Source organism: Lutjanus erythropterus, chromosome 23 (genome assembly GCF_056507025.1).
Source record: "Lutjanus erythropterus isolate fLutEry1 chromosome 23, fLutEry1.hap2, whole genome shotgun sequence".
In the NCBI taxonomy this organism is placed as follows: domain Eukaryota; kingdom Metazoa; phylum Chordata; class Actinopteri; order Lutjaniformes; family Lutjanidae; genus Lutjanus; species Lutjanus erythropterus.
In genome coordinates this window covers 7,146,177-7,171,302 of record NC_139339.1, presented here as the reverse complement: position 1 = coordinate 7,171,302, position 25,126 = coordinate 7,146,177, and the positions used below count along the sequence as shown (strand labels likewise).

The 25,126-nt window shown below is 40.0% G+C and overlaps 1 protein-coding gene across 6 annotated transcripts in view; it reads right to left on the bottom strand.

Moving 5' to 3' along the window:
- Positions 1-25,126, bottom strand: part of slc24a2a (solute carrier family 24 member 2a) — a 57,227-nt gene that overhangs the window by 8,726 nt on the left and 23,375 nt on the right. For 2 of the 6 annotated variants that reach the window (XM_084712206.1, XM_084712207.1), the window contains exons 3-8: positions 21,604-21,642; positions 20,508-20,616; positions 15,147-15,161; positions 8,725-8,775; positions 3,807-3,905; positions 457-539 (exon numbers count right to left, since the gene is read on the bottom strand). In XM_084712206.1, coding sequence (XP_084568332.1) covers positions 457-539; positions 3,807-3,905; positions 8,725-8,775; positions 15,147-15,161; positions 20,508-20,616; positions 21,604-21,642 — 396 coding nt within the window. The remainder of the gene's footprint in view (positions 1-456; positions 540-3,806; positions 3,906-8,724; positions 8,776-15,146; positions 15,162-20,507; positions 20,617-21,603; positions 21,643-25,126) is intronic. The other 4 variants (XM_084712209.1, XM_084712208.1, XM_084712210.1 and 1 more) reach the window with 4 other exon arrangements.

Here is a 25,126-nt window from a genome sequence, read left to right as displayed (position 1 = left end):
CCGTTTTGAGGCTCTGCGCCCGGCCCTACGTCAAAGACCGTGTGCGCTTCTCTGTGTGTGTGTGTGTGTCGAGGCATGTGTGCGAGTGTGTTCATTTCGAGCACCCAGCGGCGGGGAGCAGCAGGTGAGTGAGGAGTGTGATTACAGAACTCAGTGGGAGGAGGCGGGTCTTTGGCAGGTCTGGCTGAAGATGGAGGAACTTGCCTGAGTGCACGCTGGGAAATTACCAGCAGTAGTGACCTGTGCCATAGTCAGTGCAACCTTTGCATCAATCACACTCAAGGTGGAACACAGACACAGATGAGAGGCATCAAATATTCATAAATGTCTCCCTAACTTTGATATCTGTCTCTCGGTTTTGTCGCCTTTTCATAACACGACCCGGTTCGGTGGCACGGGGACGAAATTAGTATAAACTGCAGTTTACACGTAAGCGTGTGTGCTGCGACTTCTTACCGTTTCCCCTTCTTGCCCTGCCGTGCCATTCATGGGTGGTGTCACTTCGACTTCCACGCTGGAGCTGTTGGGAAGGTTCTTATCTGTGGGAAGTTTGAAGAATAATTAAAGTGAAAAGCTTTTAGAGGAACAAAAGCTGTCAAAGCCGCAAATAGAAATGAGAGTGTTAGCTGTTATGACGTGTAGAGAGGTGGGAGACAGCACCTCAGCAGCATTAAGCAGTTAACTCCTTCAACACAACGAACACAGACTGCATAAAATACTTAGTCCACTATATTTATTTGACAGCTATAGTTGCTAGTTAGTGCTAATGTACTGTTATACACAGATTAAACCACCCAACAGTATGTAAAGTAGCTCAAATTTTATTATTTATTATTATTTATGATATTCTTTGTGGATGTTGCTGTTTATACATCAATACTTGTACTTTAGTAAGATTTTGAATGCTGGCGTTTAATTAGAATCGAGCACTTTTACAAGGAAAAGTCAAAAACTGTATTTTTTTTTTTATCACAATTAAGCAGGAATGAGTGAAAGTCATTTTACCTTGATAAATTACCTGAATATCCATCCAACAAATTAACTAATTGACTACTTGTTTCAGCATTAATTCACTGGCCAATTTCCCGCAAACCTCTCTCAAGTCTGTGTCATTGTCATTTGGCTAATCTCAGTGGCTGTGTTGCACCAACAAGGATTCATTTGTAAAACTGATTAAATTATGGTTTGATTTTAAATAATGTTGCGCCAAATTTCGAAACTAGCTTAAAACTGTGGAAGATTAAATTTAAACCTCTCTTTGTACCATAGTTTAGTTTCGCTCTAAACCTAGATTAAATTGAAATATGTGGCACCAAAACTTTAAATTCCAATTGAAACTGTGATGCAGTAGCAGTAAAATTGCTGCATTTTTCAAACGGATTATGCTAAATAATCAGCTTGTTCATTTTGTAGCTAGCTGGCGAACAATTCAGCATTTTGTGAACTTTTTAGCTAGCCAGCAAAGAATGTAGCATTTTGTTATTTTTTAAAACAGCTAACAAACAATGTAACATTGTGTTAACTTTTTTGGTAGCTCGCAAACAATGTAACATTCCATTAACTTGTTGAGCAGCTAAAAAAAGTAACGCTGTGTTAACTTTTTAGCTAGCCAGCAAACTAATTTAGGTAAGCAAGCATCGTCATATTGATTAAACTCTCTTACCTTTCAGTTTACATCAATAAACTTGGATTTACAAAACAGAGATTTGTTTTTTAATTGTGCAACAGAGCTCTGCATAATTTTAAATCTAGACTTGCTCATTTTAAACCTAGTTTTGCTAAACTCTTGGATTCAATCCAGTGTATTTTAATGACACAATTACAACTTCAGGTCAATGTAAAATCACTTCCATTGATATTACCAATTGTGTTTCGATGGAAAAACAGTTCTGACAGTGACGTAAATCTAAATAAGAATCACAGACTCATTTGGAGAGTCACTTCAATTTTGAATGTGATGACCAAAAAGTGCTGCTCATTTCAGTATCCCTCTGTGTACGAACAAGTGCGTGCATGTCTGAGGATTTGTTTGTCATCATCTCCTTCATCATATCCTGGTGGCTGATGTGACTCCGTTTCATTTGACGCCAAACTTACTTAACAGCCCTTATTAAAACACAAAGAGCCGAAAGCCATGTAATCAGATGATACAACTATAATTGCGGTGGAAATTACTTTAATCCAAGTGTGGTTGTGACAGTGAGAAAGATTCTCAGATGGATAATGTGACTTGAAACCACAGTCGTCCAGCACATGACATTGTGTGGATGCTGTGATATTATAGATAAAGATGGGATATGAATCTAATCATGAATTTTATACTAAACTATACTGATAGTAAATCTTATTTTAATACAGACGCCACAATTTAAGGATGCTGTGATGACTACCAGTCATGCATTTTGATTAAGATGCTAATATTTTAATGCGGCGCTGTTAGCATAATTTTGCCCTGTTGATAAACATCTATGCCTCTCTTTGATTTTGCTGCTCTGACTACACTGCGGCCATGAAAGCGTTTCCTCTGGTCTCCTGTTTATCCTTTGGTCCAGTGCTCTTTGAAGTGAAAAACACACATAAATTACACTTGGCAGTGACTGTGATTGATTTAAATACAGCTTGAAGACAACACTTGCAATCAATTTGGCAGTTCTTGATAATGTCATGCTTGTTTAACATCGGATGTGATGCTCATTAACTGTTTCAGTGGGCAATCCTAATGACTAATATAAAGAATATTAAGAAGCCGAGTGATGCCTATTAATGAAGTTTTAGTAACAGCAAACTCATCTTTGTGAATAATCAGTTGAAATTTAATTAAAGCAATAGTCTGACATTTTGGGAAATACGTTTATTTGTTTTCTTGTTGAGAGCAAGATGAGAAGATTGATACCAGAACGCTCCACCACTTTTTCTCCAGGTAAGGAAAAAGAACATTATATTATACTGAAACACTTGAAGATCAAATCATCACTAAATGTAGTTCAAACTAAAAAATTCAACAGTGATAGTGATCACCCATCACAAACCCCAGTCTCCTGGGTGAACATCCTGTTTTTGACCCGATCATCCACCCAGCCTCCTTCCTACGCTCTATCTACACCAGTGTTTCCCAACCGTGGTTCTCAAGGCACACTGCCCTGCATGTTTGAGATGTTTCCCTGCTCCAGCACACCTGATTCAAATGATCAGGTTGTTGTCAGGCTTCTGCAGAGGCTTGATGACGAGCTGATCATTTGATCCTCCACTTGACAGAACAGACAGGAGAGAATAAAAAACTATAGAAGAAAATTGTATTTTTTATTTTTTAGTTGTTCATATTAGAACTGCACATTTACATATAACTGACTGATTGTTATTATGATTCCCATCTCACCCACTCTCCTTGACTTTTGCTCCTGTCCCTCTCTGTCCCATCATGAATAGTGAAATTGACTCCCATCCTGCAGGAACCCTGCAGGAACCCTGCAGGAATCCTGCAGGAATCCCAGGTCACACAAGATTCACGAAAGCCTCTAGCTAGAAACAGTCTTTGTGTCTTTTTACTTGCTTGTTAAACTACAACATGTTGTTTTTACATGCCAGTTTTAAATAAATAAATAATATAATATGTTAATTAGTTTACTTTTGGACAGAGCCAGACTAGCTGTTTCCCCCTTTCTCCAGTCTTTATACTAAGCTAAGCTAACTAAGCTGGTAGTAGCTTCACATTTAGTGTACAGAAATGTGAGTGGTATCAACTTTCTCATCGAACTCTCAGCAACAAAGTAAAATGTCACATCTGAGGAACATGAACAAGTGTTTACCTGAACGGCTTGCCACTCCATTGGCCTTCTCACTGTCCTCCACTTGGCATTTCTTTTTAGCGATCTTGTGAAGGATGGATGCCTTCTCTCGAAATTTACCTGCAACAGAGTGGCCACAGTGGTTAAACGCAGAACAGAGAGTCGCGTGCCGCAGCATCTTCAAAGCCTCTCGGCCTCATCCCAGTCAGAGCTCCTTCGCTGTCACCTTTGACCCCAGACGGGTCACATTTCAAAAGCACAGTGCACACAGGGTGGCGGCTTTACACAAAACTGCCGTTCGGACAACATCAAGAGTCAATATGACGTGGCATATCATATACTGATGATCCTGCAATGTCCTGGTCCTTGGTGGAGGCAAAGCCAGCAGAGAGGAATCTCTTGTGAAGAGATCTGCCTTCTGGAGGTCAGATCCGATCCTGTTCTCGTTCAGTTCTCATATCAGATCAGAAAATCACAAGAGATGTCAGAGGCCAGCGGGGAACTAAAAGCAACCAAAGACTTAGCTGGGGACAGCATCACAGCATATCAAAAATAAAAAAATGTATAGGTTTAAGACATTGTATTCAAATATTTAAACAGGAAGCACCTGATTCTCATTATCATCATAGACTTTCTGTTTTTAGTATTACTTGTATTTAGGTGCCTCCTGTTTTTAGATACAGTAGCTGTGTGCAAAGCCTCATAAAAAACAGAAATACTGCAGCATGTAAGAGACATCTGCTAAATAAAGAATTCAATCAGTTTTTAAAATCACTTCCACACTTAATTTGAGGGGGTGTCCATAAGACTGTCATGACACTGTCATAACCATGTTATGAAACCCCGTCACGAACATGAAGGGGTCTTTATGAATGTTTATTACTGCTGTCACAAGTGTTATTTGGTCAGTTTTCTTTTTTTTAATGCAAAGTTGGCATTGTGTGAGATGACTTTTGTTATGACAACTTGACTTTATCAAACAGTTCATCAGGTTACTCTATACTCCTTGGTACTGCACTTGGTCATCAAACTGGCCTTATAACATTCAATAACATCTTTATGGCAAGTACAAAATGTACCACTTTACTTGAGGTCAAGGAAGATATTTATGAAACACTTATAATGGTCTTATGATGGCCATATCAAAATCAACCACATATGACAGTTTAACTTCATGTTTTAAGTTTCTTCAAGGTTGATAATGCCAAGCTGTCACAACCAAAACATTGACAGGTTATGTCAACTTGATTAATGTCAAGTTGTCACAACACACATTTTTGTCTTGGGTCAAATTGCCATGACAAAGACATTGACAGGTTACAGTGTTGTCAAGTTGTCATAACAAATATATTGACAAATGTTGATGATTAATATCAAGTTGCCATAACAGACATTTTTGTCTTGGTCAATGTCAAGTTGTCATAACCAAGACATTGACAGGTTACACTGACTTGATTATTGTCAAACTGTCATAACAAAGATACTGACAGATTATGGTCATTATGGTCATGTTGTCATAACAACATCACTTTGTCTTGGTTAATGTTCAGTTGTCATAACAAAGACATCTCAAACAATGCCAACTTTGCATAAAAAATGACATAATTGACCAAAGGACACTTTATGACAACAGTCATAAAGTGTTATGTCATGTTATGACAGTGTCACGACAGTCTTATGCACACCCCTTCAAATAAAGTGTTGCCATGTATTTCTGATAACACTGACTGATCCAGTAACTCCACTCATACTGGGAATGCAATGCTGTGACGTAGTGGACTGGAACCAGTCGTTAATTGAACAACATGACCTTGGGGCTTACGTAAGCATCGTACCCTCTTGACATTACAACTAATGGCACACATAAGGCAATTCTTCCGACGACTGGCGATCACTGGCCGCCGGCTTGTGGAACAATGACTTTCCAAGAAATCGCAGCGGCCTGAAATCGCCCAATGACACACACACGAACAACACTACAGCACTGAGACGAGAAGAAATATGACTCCAAATGCACAAACATGATGCAGGTTTTTATGTTCCCGTGTTATACAGATTAGATTTTAATATTTAATGGCTATGCAGGCTGGGCATATTCAGCAATAGTTCTGTGAGAGTTTTTTACATTTCAAGCAAAACCATGTTAGAGATGTTGTCTCATCTTTTTTTTTTTTTTTCTTTTTTTGGTGTGAACCCCCTTGTGCATCATTAACCTCGGCGCTGTCATGTATCCATATCTAATTTCACTGACTTCCTGTGCGTGTCAGGTTTTGCATGCATGTCCTGCCTACTCCCAATCAGCCCATTGCAATCAATGTGAAAGATTTTTTCTTCTTCGTTTTATGAGGGCACGGCTGATTTGTCAGTGCTTGACACAGTGACGCGTCGATACGCACTCCACCCAACCATGTCAACACTGTCTGTGACCTTCTGGCAAAATCATTAACCACCCCAAGTCACCGCCGGGGCTCCTCCTATCTCCTCTATCTCCCTCTACATTTCTCCATCACTCCTGTTTTCCTCACTCATCTGTCTTTGGCAAACACCGTCTTTCTCTCACTTTGTCTTTTCATTGTTTGGCGCCCCCCCACCCCCACCCACCGCCCCGCCTCAGACACACACATGCACACAAAGACATACACGCGCACACACGCATACTGAACATTTTCACAAGACGGCATCTCACATTCCTCTGCCTTGACATCACTCACCTTGGGTGGCCACTGTCAGTTGTGTGTGGTTGTGAGCGTGCACTTGCGTGTGTTCGTTTCTACAAATGTGGGTGTGAGATCATTGTCTCTGCTTGGAGCATCAGGTTTGGGCTCTCCGCCGCAGGCATTCAAAGGAATTTCTTAAATGTTCGAGATAACCACCCCGGCATGAGGTTTCAGCACTAGCTGTGAAAATACTATCACCACAAAGACCCACAAAGGCAGAGAGCAGTTTACCACAGATGATAAGGGTTTTAGAAATCACCGGATTTGTATTACCTTTTTTAAAAAAATTTTTTGTCCCATTCATGTATTGCACAACTCCAGAAAAGGTCTAGGTCTACATATTTATAGCAAAACTGCAATTTCTCTGTTCATGTACATTTTTCTTTTGTTTTCATTTCACACATGCTTTGGGAATGTAAACATCTGTCAATACAACATATTTAAATTTGAATTTGTTTGAAGGTACACTGTAAAAAAAATCATACACGGATTTTGTGGAATCAATCTTGCAATCGTGCAATCTAATCTTTTCTCATTAACTTAACGTAAATATACAAGTTTTACTTATTTAATCAATTCAATAAAACTTATTCTCATTAAACTCATTAAAATATGTTTAAAAAGGAACATGATCAATGTATTAGCAAACTTCCTGGCATGCATTGTTCGAGTTACAAACTCATCTCTACTCCTTTTTATCATTTGAAAAAAACAAACAAACATGAAAAGTATTATTATTTCACAAGAAAATTCAATTTGTTTTGAATCATTAATAAATTACCTCAACTTGTCTTTTCAAATTCAGTCAACTTAAATTTTTAAGGCACCCTGGACACTAACTTGTTTATGTTAAAAGAAATAGTTTATATTTACAGTGTTGTAATCGCTTCTTTTTATTATTTTATCTCAAAAATATTTTGCCATGAGACTTAGCCTGCATTCAACCTTAATGCATTTAAGCTAGTTAGCTTTAGCAGGAGTTTAGCTAGCTTCTCCATCATGTCTGGATTTAGCTACTGCCTTGTTTAGTTATGTGGAATAACAAACTTAAATACAAAGATGTCAATTCATGAAAGTAAGTTTAGTTTTAGCTTTGGCTAGCCTTGTGTGTGCTATCTTTCACTTTCAGGTTGCTGCAGATTTTCATAGAAATCATACATCTCTATGGCATAATACTTTTTAAACTAAAGAATTAGGTAGTTACTGCAGTTTGCCTTTGCAGGGTGCGGTTTGAAATGTTATCATGGGCAAACAAAATGTGCATCGATCAAAGTGAGCACAAAGACTCGCTGCTTAGGGTTTGGACAAAAGCAAATAAAAGCTAAGAAAAATCAAGTTTTTCTTGATTAAATGGCTGCCTTTCAGTCTGTGCAGAGTGGGAAAAAAATGTTTCCTGGGAGGTCCATTTAAGGTGCACACATTGTCAGAACCACCCAATTTGCATAATGATGAAGCAATTGCAGAGTCTTTAAGAATAACCAGCCCTTCCCATGGCTGCCGTTACACAGCCGGCCGCTCATTTTCCCTGTCAGCTCTGCCTGTTACGCAACCACCGGGTGGATGAGTCACTCCGGTTTGCCGAATTCAGCAACGTACGTCTTACGTGCGTGCACCCGCTGCTGGTGCAAGTGGAACCTCCAAGTGAGCTCTGAGGCATGGATGATGTGTTTCTCAGCGACGCAGATGGGCCAAAGAAAAACAGAAAGGAAAAAGAAACCTTGTGCCTTGTGTTTTCTGAGTGTGGGGCATGGGATGGTATGCTGTGCATTTGTGTGTGGTTTTACCAGCCTGCATAATAATAAATGTCCTCAAATTTGACCAAGAATCCACAGAATCAAACATAACATAACATATGACTGCAATTTTCTGAGTGTCTTTAAAATATCTGGTTAATAAATAAAATAAAAATCCATATAAACACTACACACAGTAACACACAATATGTATGTACATATTCTGTGGGCAGAAATAAAAAAAATAAGCCAAAAATAAAAATGAGAGTAAAATGTAAATCAAAGAAATGGCATGGCTACCATGATTTGCACTTATGTCAGTGAAATCTCAGAGAGGTCGTGGAACTTAAAAGTCAAAACTGTGCGAACCGTATGTCACAAGCAAACGAAAAAATGGGGCTGAAGTTGGTTAAAATGGAGGAAAAAAAAAAAACCAAGAGGGATGACAGAAGCGGACTCAAAGAATCAAGTGAAAACTTTCGGGCTTACCTTCCTCAGTCATTGAGTGATAATATTTTAGTTTCCCATAAGTCCCAAGCTCTACAACATCACAGCAAAAGACAAGGGTAAGGCAACGAACACACAGAGAAAAGGAAAAGAGTGTACATGACAGAACAAGACAGGTCTGCTGGTTCTACATCACATACGGCACAAACACTCACACAGGCACACGGAGGGACACACAGAAAGATAACGTCTCTCCGAGTCATCACTGCATAAGTGCAAAACAAAGCGGTTGAATTACAAATAAGATACATTATAGTGTTACAGTACTGATATATAAAGGGCCTGCCAGTGGCACAGGTTAAAGGGCTATTAGAGAAGATCTGCGAGATTTAGGGAAGGGGAAGGGGCGGTAAATAGACTAGAAAAAAATAATAAGAGGTTCATACAAAGATATATTAAAAAACAAACAGAACAGGAAAGTCAGAAGAGAATTTACTGGGTCAACATGCAACAAAATGATGAGTCCTCCTCTCCTCTGCACGCAAGCTTAGTCAAAGGCTTCATGAGTCAGCGCTTTATTTCCACAATGAAACCCGAACAATTAATTTGATTCCCTTACTGTAGCAGTTCTTGGCGCTACAGTAAATAGATGGTCAGCACATCTGCATGATGAATTCGCCGGGAATTCAAACCTGCAGCAACAGCTGAACGTGAAGACACCCGACCACGAGGCAGAGCCTTCCTCCCACACCGCGTCTCACAAAGTGGCTCCCAGCTTAGAGCTGTTTCAACAACCACAGCTAACAGCATGAGGATTTAGGTTTTCAGCATTTACACTGTGATAAAAAAATTAACTAAAACAACTTCTTCTGACCGATAATTTTTTGTTGAGATGATTTACTTTTCTTCTTTTCCTCCACAGATACAAAAATGAATCTTTGACTTCCAGAAACCCCCAAAATTCTGTTTCAAAAACTGTTCGCAGTGAGCTGAGAGCCTGGTTTCAGTTAAAGACTATAAGCTGAAAAACATTTTTTAGTTTTCAAAGCTTAAAACTTTCTAAACATTTTTTTATACAGTGTAGCTAATGTAGCTTTTTAGCAACAACCATGATTAAAATATTGCTGGCTGCTGAAATATACTGATGACTACAGTCAAACAAACCAAACCAACAGTAATTTCTCATTTCTATGTTAAGTAATTAGTAATATTTCATAAGTACAAAATAAAGTGCCCACTTGAGAGGATCAGTTCACCCAAATTACAAAAGAAAAGCAAACCAGTTTGGAAATATGATTATTTTCGCTGTTGATTAATTTATTTTGTACTTTTACTTTTCAGTACTCTAGCTACCACTGTCCACACTGCCATCTTTAATATATTTGCTGTACTAAATCATAAAATGACCAAGATTTGTCATCAGAGTTTAAGGAAACACGTTAAGTTGAAATATTGGCTTCTCTGAAAACAAAATTACAGCCATCGTGTTCGCCTTTGGAATTCCATTCTGGCACCCAAATGTCTGTTTTTGTTTGCCTGTTTCACATTTAAAATAATGCAGAATGAGTTATTGTGTTTTTATGACTTGTAAAAAATCATTAATAATCTTTTAGAAGAACTTCATGTTCATACAAATTGAGTCTGACAGGCAGTGAGGCTCTGAACTCAAACTCCAAAGTTTGTGTTTGCAGAGCAGCAGTTTTAACTTTACATTTATTGACAACTGACAGTTATAAACAGCTGATAAACTGACAGTGGAAGTCACTCGTCATTGTCAAAGTATAATATTGCGCTTGTCTTGCGTTGCAGTGTCCCTGCAGCCTGCAGGCAGCCTGAGCTTTGAGTCTAGAGAGGAGGGGAAGGAGGACACAACTCGCTTCAACCACAGACTGTATATTACATAGAAATTCAGCTCATTTAATACACCATCTGTGGCTCCAACTCACTATTTGGATTCATTTTTGAACGCTAGGATCTTACATATTCCTCTTTTTTTATAATTCAGGTAAACTGACCCATTAACTCTCATCACAAGCACAGATTTCTAGTTTTGTACATGCAGTAGGTGGACACCACTCTATAGGCCTACACCCACATGCACTCACACTGATATCCAACTCTGCCCAACAGTGGGCGACCACTCCACTCACATGTGAGAGGATTATGGTGCGAACCTCATGCCAAATGCGGGACTTGGCAGCCCCCGAAAACACAATCTAATGAGATGAAAACACATCCCACTGCAGAGTGTCTTGCTCATCTGCTGCACTTCCAGACAAGTGCCTCAATCCCATATGATTAGGTGATTTGGGTTTGAAGTGCACTATCACTGTAAGGCCTGCCTCTAACCAAGGCTGCTCTGAGGCCAATTAACCCATGACACAATCACTGCCCGCACATTCGTCTGTTTGCCCTCTGCAACCGGAGAGCCGGGGAGGCTTGTTGTTGTTTACCAGGGGCACTCTTGTCCTTGTGGCGTGACCTCTAAACCTCTGGTGAGCTGTGTGCTAGAGTGTGTATGTGTGTCGTGTGTGTGCATGCCCGCTCCGTCTGCTGGGGGTTGGGGTGTCAGGGAAATTCACAGTCTGTGCTGAAGCAAAAAGGCTTTTAACATTGATTCTTTCACCCACCCGGCGCAGGGTGAGCTCAGAGGGCACAGGAGGGGGTGTGACGTGTGTGTGTGTGTGTGTGTGTGTGTGTGGTGTGTGGTTAGAGGGATGATGGGTTGATTGGTGCTGGTTGACTGGTCACAGTTACATAACATACTGGATGTCAGATTATCTATCAAAACAAAATCAAAGGGGGTTGAGGTTTTAATACTGTGTTTGCAACATAGATAAGGGGTGGTTCCTCTGAACTTAAAATTAAAAATTAAAGGAATAGTTTTGAGAGATACACTTATTTGCTTTGTTGTCAAGAGTTAGATGAGAGGATCGATACTGCTCTCTCATCAGTCCTTCTAAAATACAGCTGGAACCAGTAGCTGGTTAGCTTAAACATTGTTTCCACTGCATGGTAAGGCTTGTTTTGGCTCACTTTTGGTACTTGGCTGGTTTCTAAGCTGATCGCCATGACGATGACACATGAAGCTGCCGCCGTGGCATCATTTTCAATGCAACACAAACACGTGAGTAATGGAGGATATCAAGAAGATTGTGTCTTTGATTCTTGGTATGTGGCTGTTTGTCACAGCAAGGAGACAAACTTTGTTTTTATCAGACAAAAAAAATAAAAACTACAAAACAGGAGAGTTTTGGAAAATCCTACATCCTACACTCCTAGGAGTACCAGGTACTATGCACAACTTTTGGAAAACCAAAAAGGAACGGGGCGAGCCACATCATGCACTGGAAATGAGGCATTAGCTTAGCATAAAAACTGGAAACAGCTAGGTTGCCACTGTTGGAAGGTAAAAAAATACAATACAAACAAAATAAATTCAATCAATCAACCTACCAACCAATTGGAGTGCAAAAACATCAATTCAGGGTTGTGTGATAATATCTTTTGCCTTGTCTCCAAAATTGCTAATGCTAAGTAAGTTCAGTAAGGTTTAGACGTGCTGGTAGGTGGATTTTGTTTCAATTTGACAGAGACGGCCTAGCCGTTTCCCTTTGTTTCCAGTCTTTATGCGAAGCTAAGCTAACTATCCACAATGTTGAGCTACTCCTTCAATAATGCAGACTTAAATTTACAGAATATTTTATAAAACATGCCATACATATTTTGTGATTCTTCTGCAATGATATGCTACAAAATAAGACTAATTTTCTGATTTGAAATATACATATATATGCATTAACAATACATGTAAAGATGTCTAATTTAAGTTTCATTTCATTGAAAATAAAACATTTATTACATTTGTCAATACAAGATTATACTATCATTTGAAAATTTCATCTTAATGCCAGTGTTAATATTTAATGTATTGCTGAAAATTGTTATAAGAGCAGTGTTACAGTGACATAAATAAAGAATAACCTACAGCCGTATGTCAATAAAATATATCTGCAGAAATGGAAAATATATTTCCGTTGCACAAGGGGTGGGAGGTCAGTGACAGAGAGTGCATTATTGAACCATGTGATCAATGGGGCCCTGGGTCACCACACAGACAGTGCTGCTGGTGGGGGGTTGCCTGGACGAAGAGATTTACCTCTCACTAATGAAGGCTCAAATAACAGGAGGTCAGAGCACAGAAAATTCAGATTTCCTTTTCCCTTATTGTTTCTTTGTTTTCTTCTTCATTTCATACTGTTTAGGTGTGACTTACTCTCTTATGTACACAAAATAAAACACGTTTCCTTCCGTGTCTGCTTTGAAAACTTCCACTGAAACAGTGGGCCACGCCCTCTCACCAGTTTACCCAATAAGTGTACTGTCTGCCAACATGGCGTATCACGGTCCACCCGAATGACCTTGTCCTCACGCGCTCGGCCCGTGGTGGACTTTGCTACGACATCTGCTCAATAAAAATGGCCTAACATCAACAAAGATGTCCAAGGCCACATTGGTGAGCGATCTTTCCAGTCTATTTCAGCGAGCTAATGATCTGCAGGGAAGCATCTGGCGAGTTCTGTGCCACCGTATTTACAACGCCGCGCTACATCATCACAGAGCAGTGACGTAAACCCAGTGGGATTGTTAGTTCTATTTTAGTAATCAAAGATTAATGGGTAATGCGTTATTTTAGGGTGTGTGCATAAGTGCGTCATTACGCTGTCATAACCATTACAGTAGCACAGTTTTAAGCTTACAAAAATACCTGATTGACAGTTTGATGAAGTCAAGTTGTCATAAGAAAGACTTTTTTCTTGGTTAATGTCAAGTTGTCATAACAAAAACATTCTTGGCAAAGAAATCTCAGACAATGTCAACTTTGTGTCATAAATGACATAATTGACCAAATTATGCATAATGTCAACAATCATAAACTTTCATGAAGACGTCTGGATTTGTCAGAAAGATGTCATTAAATGTTATAAGGCAAGTTTGGTGACAGAGTACAGTGCTATAGTGATTTAGCCTACAGAGTTATCTGATGGACAGTTTGATAAAGTCAGGATGTCACTGCAGAGACACTGACAGGCTGTGTTGTCTTCGTTAATCTCAAGTTGTCATAACAAAGACATTATTGGCTTGATTAATGTCAAGATGTCATAACAAAGACACCTCAAACAGTGTCAACTTTGCATTCAAGAGACATGATTAAACAAATTTAACAGTCAAAAACTCATAAAGACTCCATATATGTGATATGGTTACGACAATGTAATGACAGTCTCCTGCACACACTTTCAAATAAAGTGCATTATTATGAATGTGTGTTTTCATAAATGTACCCATGGTTTGGGGTTGTATGCGAGCACCCATCTTCCTCCACACTGAGGTCAACCTCAGCTCTGGATATGCGCAGTCTCACCCCCAGAGTTCAGATCTCGGGGTGATACATCTTATTGAAGGGCCTGAGCCAAAGGCATGCACGCAGCCTGAATCCTGAGTGCTGTTTTAGGAGGCTTGTTTCAACCGTCCACTGAGGACTCAGACAGTAGAGCGAGAGCCACTCTGCCCTTATCCCTCCCCATCTCTCTTTGTAGTTCAATATTTGATGCCACTCCTAAGTGATATTGTTTGTAGCTCCACACTGATGGAAAAAGAGATGCGGGCACTTGTGCCTGGAACTTACTGTACCAGACTATTACAATGTTCTCTCCGACGAAAAACACGCAGGATTAAAGGTCTATTATTAAACTGAGGGACATTCACGATAACAAGAACAAGAGAGCCGTCGTTCTTGGACATAATTTAGATGCTAAATAAACATCTACTGTACTGTATCTCTCAATTTTAGTCCACCGCCATTAATCGCTCTGTCAAGCTCTTATTGACTCTGAATCCTGACGTAGGGCATGTGAGGATGACTGCAAAAACAGCTGACAGCATTTCTCCATCTGCCCGGTACACAAATTCATGAATTAAGCACAACCGTGACACTCTGTCTTCTTCCTACACCACCGGCATGTGTAGCTAAATGTATGCGGGGACCTGCAGGGACCTTCACAACCCAGGAGTCGGAGGACAAAACGGACAGGGAAAACCCAAATCACTCCTTTTGGGCTTCTGCCTGTCACGCAGAAAGCAACAGCACAAAGCTAGAACTAAAAGGAGGTCATAAGAGGAGAGAGAGGATTAGGGACAATGGGGAAAACAATGCAGAAATGGTTACAGAGGGTTTCCAGGGAGAATACATCCACAGAAGAGAATGAGATATTTGAAATAGAGAGAGAGAGAGAGAGTCTGCAGGGATGGACAGTACAGAATTGACATACAGCACAGCGGCGCTTGGGAAATGTATACATAGGGGACACGTCGGGCAAGAGAGTTGTCTCCAGGCTGTTGGAATGAGAACAAACAGATTTGTTTTGGGGGGGAGGGATACAGAAATTAGAGGAGTAACTCACCAGAGTCAGCAAATTCTGAGGGGACAGTAGAAGAAAGAGAGATAGGAAGACAGAAACAGAAAAAAGATAAATCCAGGTGATATTTAGTGTGATCGCCCACATTAAATCATTGATAGGTATTATTCCAAGAAGAGATCACTTAGCCCATTATGTTGCGGTACTAATTCAATGATTTGAACTTAAAATTATTTGATATTTTGGGGAAATGTGCTTTTTTGCTTTCTCGCCAAGATTTAGATGAAAAGGTTGATACCACTTTCACTGTCTGTGCGCTAAATATGACACTGGGGCCAGGGGATGCTGAAATTAGCTTAGCACCAACACTGGAAACAGCTAGCCTAGTTCTGTCCAAAGGTCAACTTTCTCCTTTTGTGTTTCTTGTAGTTAGAAATGCTATATGCTAAGCTCGTCTATGTTGAAAAGAAAACTAATTTTTGAAGACAGTAAAAAAAAAAAATGCTGTTGGCATATGATCACATCTTAAGTTAGCTAATATTAGCAAAATGCTAGCTAACTAACTACATAATTATTACTGTAGTTGGTTGCAATTGCAATTGGTGTAGATCAGCTAGCTAGTTAGCTAGTGCTTTTTTAACATTAGCTACCTTAAGATGTGACTATATTTGGCTTTAACAGGTCCCCTGCGACATCTTTTAACCATAGTTTTCTTTTCAACGCAGGTGGGTGTAGCTCATAGCATTTCTCAGAAAGTTGAGCGAGGTTCCACAAGGAGTGGGTCTTAGGAAGGGTCTTAGGAAAGTGCGTAAGTCACTGTGCCTAGAAGAGAAATAGCACCACAATGAGGTTAGCTTAGCATTAAGACAATACAATTAGTCATTTTTACTCTTGCACATTTGTATGGCTTCAAAAAAATACATAAAGTATATAAAAAATAAATTAGTTAGCTTTTGAGGTATTGTTAGGAGCATTTTCTAACTGTTGGAGAGAGCTAGCTGTTTCCCCCTGCTTCTGGTCTTTATGCTAAGATAAGCTAAGATAAGTGCACATGGCTCTAGCTTCATATTTAATAGACAGATGAGAGTGGTGTCAATCTACTTAACTAATTCTCAACAAGAATATGAATAAGCGCATTTCCCAGAATGTTGAACTATACCTTTAAAGGAGACACACAAACATGACCACACATGAACTCTCAAGACACCTACAAACATTCAGCAAAGGTTTTTCCTGCATTAGTCTTTAAAAGCTTGCCCAGACCTTGACCCAAATCTGGCCATGTTTGCAAAAAATTAAGAGTCTTTGTTTTGCATTAAAATACAAGGTGAAAAGACGTTGTAGCAGGATAACACTCTAATTTAAATTTGTTTGGTCAGCCACAATCAAGATCAAATGCTGTGGGAGGAAGGGCAGAATAAAAAAAGCAAAGTGTTAGCGTTTAAGGCAGGAAAAAACCCCTAAAAACACAAACACACACACACACACGCCACACACACGCACCTCTGACTACCCCCAACTCTGGTTAAGATAACCGTCTCCCAGCACTAACAACCTCTGATTTTCCTTCAGCTCTGAAGCGCAGATGACTTTATTTTGAGAAATATCTATGAAAAATGTATGGATGGAGTCCTGCCAGCTCCCTCTCGGCCCCACTGAGCTACACTTAAAGCCCGAGAGCACACAAGGACACGTGGCGCAGCCTCCGTCTTTGATGGCTGCACCTGTTTGTCTCTCTCCACGCTACGAGCTCACCAACAAAATGCTCCTTTGCATTAATGATATCAGTAAATGTGCATAGAACACAGTCACTCATCTCCGAGTGGGGCCGACCTTTATCGGGCCCTTACGGTAATGGATCAATGAAATTATTTAACGCGCTGAACGAATGAGGCATGTGATGGGTGCATTTTAAAATGTGCCCAAGACCAGTATCATTGTTACATGCTCGCTGGAGGGTGTGAAAACTTCCAACGTGTCACATGGAAATTTCAAAATAATATATTCAAATCAAACCGGAGCCCAAAGTGTTGCTTTTGTTCTCCGTGGCAATTAATTCAGTCTTCAAGTCAAGTCACACTGTACTTGTTGTTTCAGTGCATTCATTTCCTGTCAGTAATTTGCCAGAAGACTCATCAGTCAAATCTGGTGTAATATCCTCACATTTCTGCCGCATTCTTACTGAGGCAGGATCTGCCTGTTTGACCAAATGATGCATAATATCCCTTTAATAGTGGCTTTAAAATGAAGTGGGGTTGTATCAGATGTATTACCTGCAGTAGATGTCAATCAACACATCCCCAGTTTAGAGAAGCAGAGAGGAGAACCAGCATGGAAGCTCAGCAATGAACTGCTGTGGACAGGGTCAGCAACAAAACGCATTTTAGCCACTTAAACTGATATTGATTTCTTCTCGATGGGCCTTTTTAAAGTGCACACTGCATTTAAAATATTTTCACCGCCTTACCTTATTGTCAGAGAGCCTTTTCCAACAGGCAGCTACAGTTATGTTATGTTAGTTTGTTCCAGTTTTTGTGTGGCTTTGTTGAATCCAAACTAACTTTTTAAAACACAGATGTCACACAATAAGACTCTATAAAAGATCAGAAAGAAATTTGGTGCAATCAACTAATCTTTGCTTGTTAACTTAAAGTAAATATACAAGTTTTCTTTATTCAAGTTAATTCAACTTAAAAAAATATCTCAACTTGTTTTTTCAATTTCAGTCAACTTATGCTTTTTTTAAGTTAAAAGAAAAAGTTTATATCTACAATGCGCAAACTAGTAGCTCCTGGAGTCTGGACAGTAAAATTTAGTTTCTATAATGGCAGTTTCCCATCAGAAAAGGCTGGCTGATGGCGAGGTAAAGTGGTGACTGATGTTTTGGTTGAACCTTTTTTTTTTAGGTGGCAAGAGCACTTGGCTTAGCTTCCTACACTGGTGCTCCTCTCTGCTTCTCCAAACTGAGGGTGTTTCGATTGCCACCGACTGCAGGTAATAAACCGACTAAGACGCTGTACCTCAAATCACCCTACTTCAAATAATCCCTTTAAGACACAACATATTCATTACCCAAATGAATTCAGGGATTTAGACCTGAACACAAATGAAAAACGGTTGGCTTTACACTTTTGCATGCACAACCCAGGCTATTTATCTCCACGGCATCAAACAAGCTGTAAATATTTCAGTCTGTCATGATCAGTACATGTTAGATGCCTCTAAGAAGACCAGATGACAAATGGCTGCACAAGGAGCAACAAGGTGGAGGATGTATAACTCTTTCTCGTACGTATACGTCTGGCGAGACAGACTTCCATTTCCCCAGCAGGCTGTGATTTACATTTTAATCACTGAGACGGATAGATGAATACACTCAGAGACGGGACGGCTTGGATTCAGTGTACGACAACGAGTTGATGCATGTTAATGGGCACTTTAAGGTCCATCTCGGCACAGCTTATTAATCTTTCCTGAGCTGACTCATTCTAAGGTTTGGCTTTTCAAAGAATGTACAGTCATTTCAGAGAAATACGAAATGCCTCCTCACCACTGAGCAGACGTCTGCTAATGTGATCACCTCCATCCAGAGGGGAAATATTAAGTCTGGACCTTTTTTTTTTATCCTTATAAATGTCTCTTTGACCTTGTCCCGTGTGGTATTTTTTTTTTGTAGTAACACCAACACTGATGCTTTTAATCAAGAAACGTACACCGTAAAGACATTTCTATGAACAATAAAAGGGAAAAGAGACATAAAAACAGGAATTAGTTCAACATTAATATTCATTTTTTACGGATTAGTTTTCATCACACCAGGCTTCCACATCCAATTCAAAGACCTTTCACTAAAGCTAAAAAAAGAAGACACTCTGCTGACAAATTCTCCAAACCCCCGTTGCCTGTTTGCTCCGCGCTAATGTGAATTTTTCCTTCCCTCCGTCTTTTCGTGGTGGGTTGAGAATGGGATGACACTGCACCTCCCCCGGCGTATTAACATATTCATCCCCCACGCCGAGCACTGACACTGCCGTTTTACATTTCCTTTAGCTAAGCTAATAGGCCTTCATCTTGGATTAAAGGAAAATGATCTTCCACCTCAGCTGTACTCTGACACAGCACCGAGCTCACCTTGTCTCGTGCAGATCTTTTTTCAAAAAAGTGATCAATGCAGTCTCGGCATAAAGAAACATGTCTAGCAGGGGAACATAATGTGCGGTACTGTACGTATGTATGGATGAAAGCCAATATTATATCTTTGGAATTAAAACTTTAAAGTTCCCATGAAGTCAAAATTTATATTTCTCACATATATATTGCATTATATATCACCTATACACTAGTATCTGGCCCAACAATGACAAAAAAGTCAGGTTGTGCGTCTTCTCTGGCATTTCAGAGTTTGTCTTTTCCTGGAAAACAGTTAAAACTGTTGATGCTTACACTCCAGGGCATAAACTTGCATCCAATGAAATGCTTTCTTGCTTTTGACACATGGAAGGGGGAATATGGCGGGGGTGTTATTGGCTACTATACATACCAATCAATGTTTGTGACAAGTTACTTCCTGATTTCCAGGAAAAACGTAACCAGTAAGCACTGTGATAGCTGTGTCATGGGAACGTTAAGGGTAATTGGCGATGTTGTTCATAAGCTCAAGTTCGGGGCATGAACATCTTTTAGGTGGTCATAATATACAGCGGTTTTCTTCCATCATTCTTGAATTTTTTCAGTTGATGTACATTTCCAAGTCATCTGAAAGCAGGATTTAGGTCATTCACAGAGAAAAAGACAAAAATGAAGACAAGTTCAAGGCAACGTCAAGCTGAAAACAGACAATTATGGACGGTAAAAAAGAACATTTGTGCTGTATTCCTGTGCGTTAGAGACTTAGGGTGGGTTCACACCTGAAAGTCCGGCTCCTGAATCGAACCAATACCTTGTTTTAACAAAGGCAAACGGTCCAGAACTTGTTAGAAGAGCACCGTCAGGCTCTATTCACACTGGTGTTCATCTGGAGTGCAAGTCAGCAGACTTTCGAGGACAGCGCGCGTAAAGGTCTTGTAGGACAGCGGGTATTAATTAATTAAATAATGCAGGGATTTCTCCAGTCCACATTTTGGCAGCAAACATGCTACTTGTTCACCAGTCACCAAAACAAGATGGGAAAATGTTTTTGACCAACAAAATGAAAATACAATGGTACAATTTTGTTTTGGGTTTGAAGTTCACTTGTGGCCACATGTGACCACCCCTTCAAGGTGGACCAGAGTCTGACGAACCCCACCGATGGGTGTGAACGCTCTAGGTCTCGGTTCAACCGGACGAAACAAGGCAGGTGTGAACCCGCCCTTACAGATGTAAAATTGAGGAGTTTTCTACGTGCAGTTTGTCCGACTCTCTTACCTTCACTTAAAGGGTCCAACGTGTGAATCATCAGCTGGAAAATGCTGTTCCTCATCAAGCTGTTGTGCAGGGAGGCGGAACTACCCCCCCTCTGAAGTCGAGGCCTGGCCTGTGAGAGGAGAAACAAGGTGTCAATCAAACATCCTGTTGACTGGGATGGGATTCTTTTTTCTTTTTTCATCAAAGATGTGTTTTAAACTAGCAAAAATTATATAAGCTTGGTCCAACAACTGGTTCTTAGAAAGCACATATACTAATATTAACATCAGTCTATCAATTGTAAGCACTTTACTAGAGTCATTTCTAATCCAAGCTGTTTGAAATATGGTTCCCTAATCCTCTTTTGCATAAAACCCCTAAGCGGAACCTGCAACCCAGTAAAACTATCATAAAGTTCCTCAGCCTCTTAAAAATATCAGCCCCATGGGTTGAGGCAGGCGTTCAGAGTTTAAGTGGCCACATGAGGTCTTTGTCCCAAAACAACCCCCTTGCCAAGGTCACGGCAGCCGTCGAAGCTGAACTTGAGAACTGTGGGAAATTAGGCACCGTTGCAGGTGGCAGCTGTTTGGAGTGCGTGTCCCCCCTCTTTGGCTGCACGCAGGTGATGCGTAGGCACAGGAGGTGTCAGGTGCTAATTCACAGGCCCGTATGGGTGTGAGCGGCAGGCAAGGGAGGGAAACATGTAGACTGGCAGGGCTTGTGTAAGATGTGGCCTCCTGGTGTGACCCTGAAGATTCTCCTTCTGCTGCTTTGTTTTATCTTCTCCCTTTGCAATCTGGATGAAAACTTAACACTCTGGCGTGCTTTTTTTTGGAAGTACACAAGCATTAAAAGAGTCGTAGGTTTTCTAAACACATGCTCCTTCCTCGATTGTCTTTTGCATGCCGTGTACAAAATCTAAGTGTTGCAAAAAAGGGTGTCAGGAGACAGACGGAGCTACTCTCTGCACACAGGGAGGCTGAGGGTTAGAGATAACAGTGTGCATGTCTTGTTCACAGTATGGTGGGAGAAACACAAGTTACACTACCAACATCTACACGGAAACAGGGACAAACACAGAAGCAGACGGGAAGAGTGTCAATCAGACAGGACCTACCGACAGCTTGCCGTCATCCTCTGGAGCCCCAGGACTTGCCTTCTCATCCAACACAGAGAGAAGAAGAAGTAAAAGGGGGGAGAGGGAGAGAAAGAGAAAACAGGACATAGATGTGAAGCATGCCGCACACAACCACACGGACAAGATGAAAAGACGATAGATAGAGAGAGACATTACAGTGATGGTGATGGCTGACTGTGATGTGAGTGGACAAGACTTGAGGGACAGATTCCTCCCCACTGCTGTACCTGCCTACTGTGTCAGTCACAAGCTGAGCAAGATTACTTTGTCTACTTGAATTTCCTCGAAATCCATTCAAAAATGCCATTTCAATTCCTCTTATTTGAGACAAGGACGTCAACTCATATCAGAATTCCTGGCAATATCACGGTACTGTAAAAGCAGCATAGAGTAAAGGTGAAGAGGTAACTTATTAAATGTTAAATAACATTTAAAAGTCTGGGGAAATACAGGGAAATGAGGGGAAACAGCTAACCTTGCTCTGTCCAAAGAAACAAAGGCAACAAAATCTGCCTACTAACACCTTATCTAATCCATACAACAATCAAAGTTCATAAAGTTACAGATGTACATTACCGTACCACAAACAAGATATAAGGAGTTAATTCATTAGGGCTGAGGTGTTGTTGGGGGAGTTTCGTACCTTTGGACCCGGCTCTAGCTTCCATATTGAACAGATAACTATAAAGGTGGTAGTGATCTTCTCATCTAACTCTCGGTAAAAGAGAGAAAATTTTTCAAAATGTTGTATTAATCAAATCACTTTCTATCATGTGTCAACCGTTTCAGTTTCATCAAAGGGATCATGTTAACTGCGTGTGTGCATGATCATTTGACCATTTGTCTGCAGTTAATCTCACATACTACTTATACTTTCGCATATACTTTATGACTGTCTGCTCAAGATAGTTAAAAAAATGTATATGATAGCTAACCCAAATAACCAATACCAACTGCTGACTCCTCAATCTTAACCAACAAGGCTTACCAACTTGCAGTGTTAGGGAGTAACTAGTTACATGGAACTAGTTACATGTAATTAAATAGCAAAATAACTGTCATTGTAATTCATTAAAGTTACTGAGAAAAAATATGTAATTAAAGTTACTGCTGTTGAAAACCAAACATTTCCCGATTTTGCCGCTTCACAATAAAACTGTTTGAATAACCAAATGACAGTTGATGCGTCTTGTTAAGAATTTATAGGAAACGTAGGGTTTAATTGCTGTTTTACAGCCGATCAACTTGAGTGACTGAGTGACTCTCCGCAAGAACGATTAACCGTATTTCCCAAAAAACTTAAAACGTATTCCTTTAAGTAAACAAAGCCCAGTCTAAAGGGTCCAAAATCTCTGAAACTTTGCCTTGCACTTTCATGCTGCCGGTTTTAATGTGATAACTTTGCCTTTGAGAGTGGGTTTGTGCCAGATCATGCCAAAGTGACTCCAGTCTTTTAACAATCACTCAGTTCTCTGTTATCATTCTCAGCGGGCCTATTTGGCATGTGCGGTACTGTAACACAGTCTATTTTTGAAACAAAAGCCTTTCACCAACTGCCTGACTGAACCGTGCTCACTTCATCTCCAAAAAACGTGTGTGTGCCTGTGTGAAGTAACGGTCGCTTAAGGCCCCTCTGTTTCGAACTGCATAGGAACAAACACAAAGCTTTTTGTTCAGATCTTAGCATATCAAGGCTTTTGTTTCACAGCCTACACAGTTTTCAGACAGAAATGTGGAGGAACTGGTGTGTGTTGATAAAGTGTACAATGCTAAATGAAATGCAGATAATTATACAGTTTGATCTTGTGAGTGTTTAAAAATGCGGGACAAACATGCAGTTTTTAAGGCAGGGCCGCTGGGCTTGTGATTCATTTGCACGCTAAATGACGCTGCATTGCATTGAATATAAAATCTCTTGATAAAGAAGGATGAGTGTGGTTGTTATATCCGGTTCATGAGGGTGTTAACATTCTGCCAAAAGATTTCTGCATTAAAAAAAGACAGAAAATGAAATTATTTATGGCTCCTTTTGTTGATTATAGCTAAATTTATAGAGATATAGTGTTTTACACCAGCACATACACGCATGTTTTTTAAACAAGGCATTGCTGATTGACTGCTGTCCCATCGTCAGTAGACGAGTTTGCCTTTCTTTTTTTTCTGATGTGCATTTGAAAGCCTCATGTGTGCAAGAGAACAGAGAGAAAAGTATTTTTATCTTTTTATCTACTTTTGTAGCTTCTAATTGAATCTCTGTGGTCTAAAGTTCAGTTTTTCTTCTGGTACGATGTTTGTACTTTCAGGTATCTGCTTTATTTTACTGTTTCGCTGTTCACTTTCAGCTGGATAGAAGCTGTGATGAAAACCCAACATTTCCTGATTTTTCTGCAGCATAATAAAAGCTTTTAGTGGGATGTTTATTTACTGCTTTACAGCCACCTGTCTGTTGATGTAAAGCTAAGCCCGTCATCCTGAAAACAAAAGCCCACTGCTATGAAATATACACACTGGAGTTAAAGTTCAGTGACTGCCTGCTCTACTGCCTGCCAGACCACATTATTAATGATTTTTTATGATTCATAAACAGACACCTACTCATTTGGTGAACATTCTGCATGAATTTGAGCTCTAATTAACATGAAACAGGCAAACAAAAACAGTTAAAATTGCAATTTTTGTAATTGTAATTAATAAGCATATGACAGATTTCACCTTTAATTACAGACTGACAAAAAAGTCTCAGTAGATAACGATGAAAGTGACAAGCTTTCATTGCCTCTGCTGGGGAAGGGGAAAAAATTCCCGTTACCCGTTCCCATTAAATAAAAAACCCAGGTGTTAGTGAGTGTTTTGTCCAGTGTAAAAGGGGCTTTACTAAATCAAATAAACTCCACCGGAACTTGAAAGAACTTTTACATGAGAGAATGGCTTGAATTTCAGAGAGATGCACCACTGCAGTCATTGTGAACGTTAGCACCGACACTGTTTCTGTTTAACAGCTCATAATTTAACATACATTAGGCTTGCCTCTGTATAGCTGCTGAATAATTACAGAAACCGGGGAGCTGAAATGAAACATTTGAAAAAAAAAAAAAAAAAAGAGCAGAAGCTGAGCTAATCCTGAGATTTTCCACAGAGCTATTCAACTATAACCCAATTTTTTCCCCATTTCATATCTTCAGGGTAATTCCCTGCACACTCGAGGTATAATTATTCTATTTCACTCCCTATCACCCTCCTCAAAGGCAAGTCAGGAGGGTTAGGAGAGAACAGGTGAATGTGCCAGATAGAGATTACGCCGTGGGTCGCTCATTAAGCCAGCGTTAAATATTATGACTAATAATCACATAGGGAGATTAGTATGTTCTCTGGAGTTTGTGTGTTCTCTAATACCGGCAGCTCTGCCTTCCAGTTCTTACATAATGTCACATCAGGATCGTTCTTGGAAGAGGATCAGCTGAGGGAGATAAATGTCCCTCCGCAGCCACACGCATGTAACGGC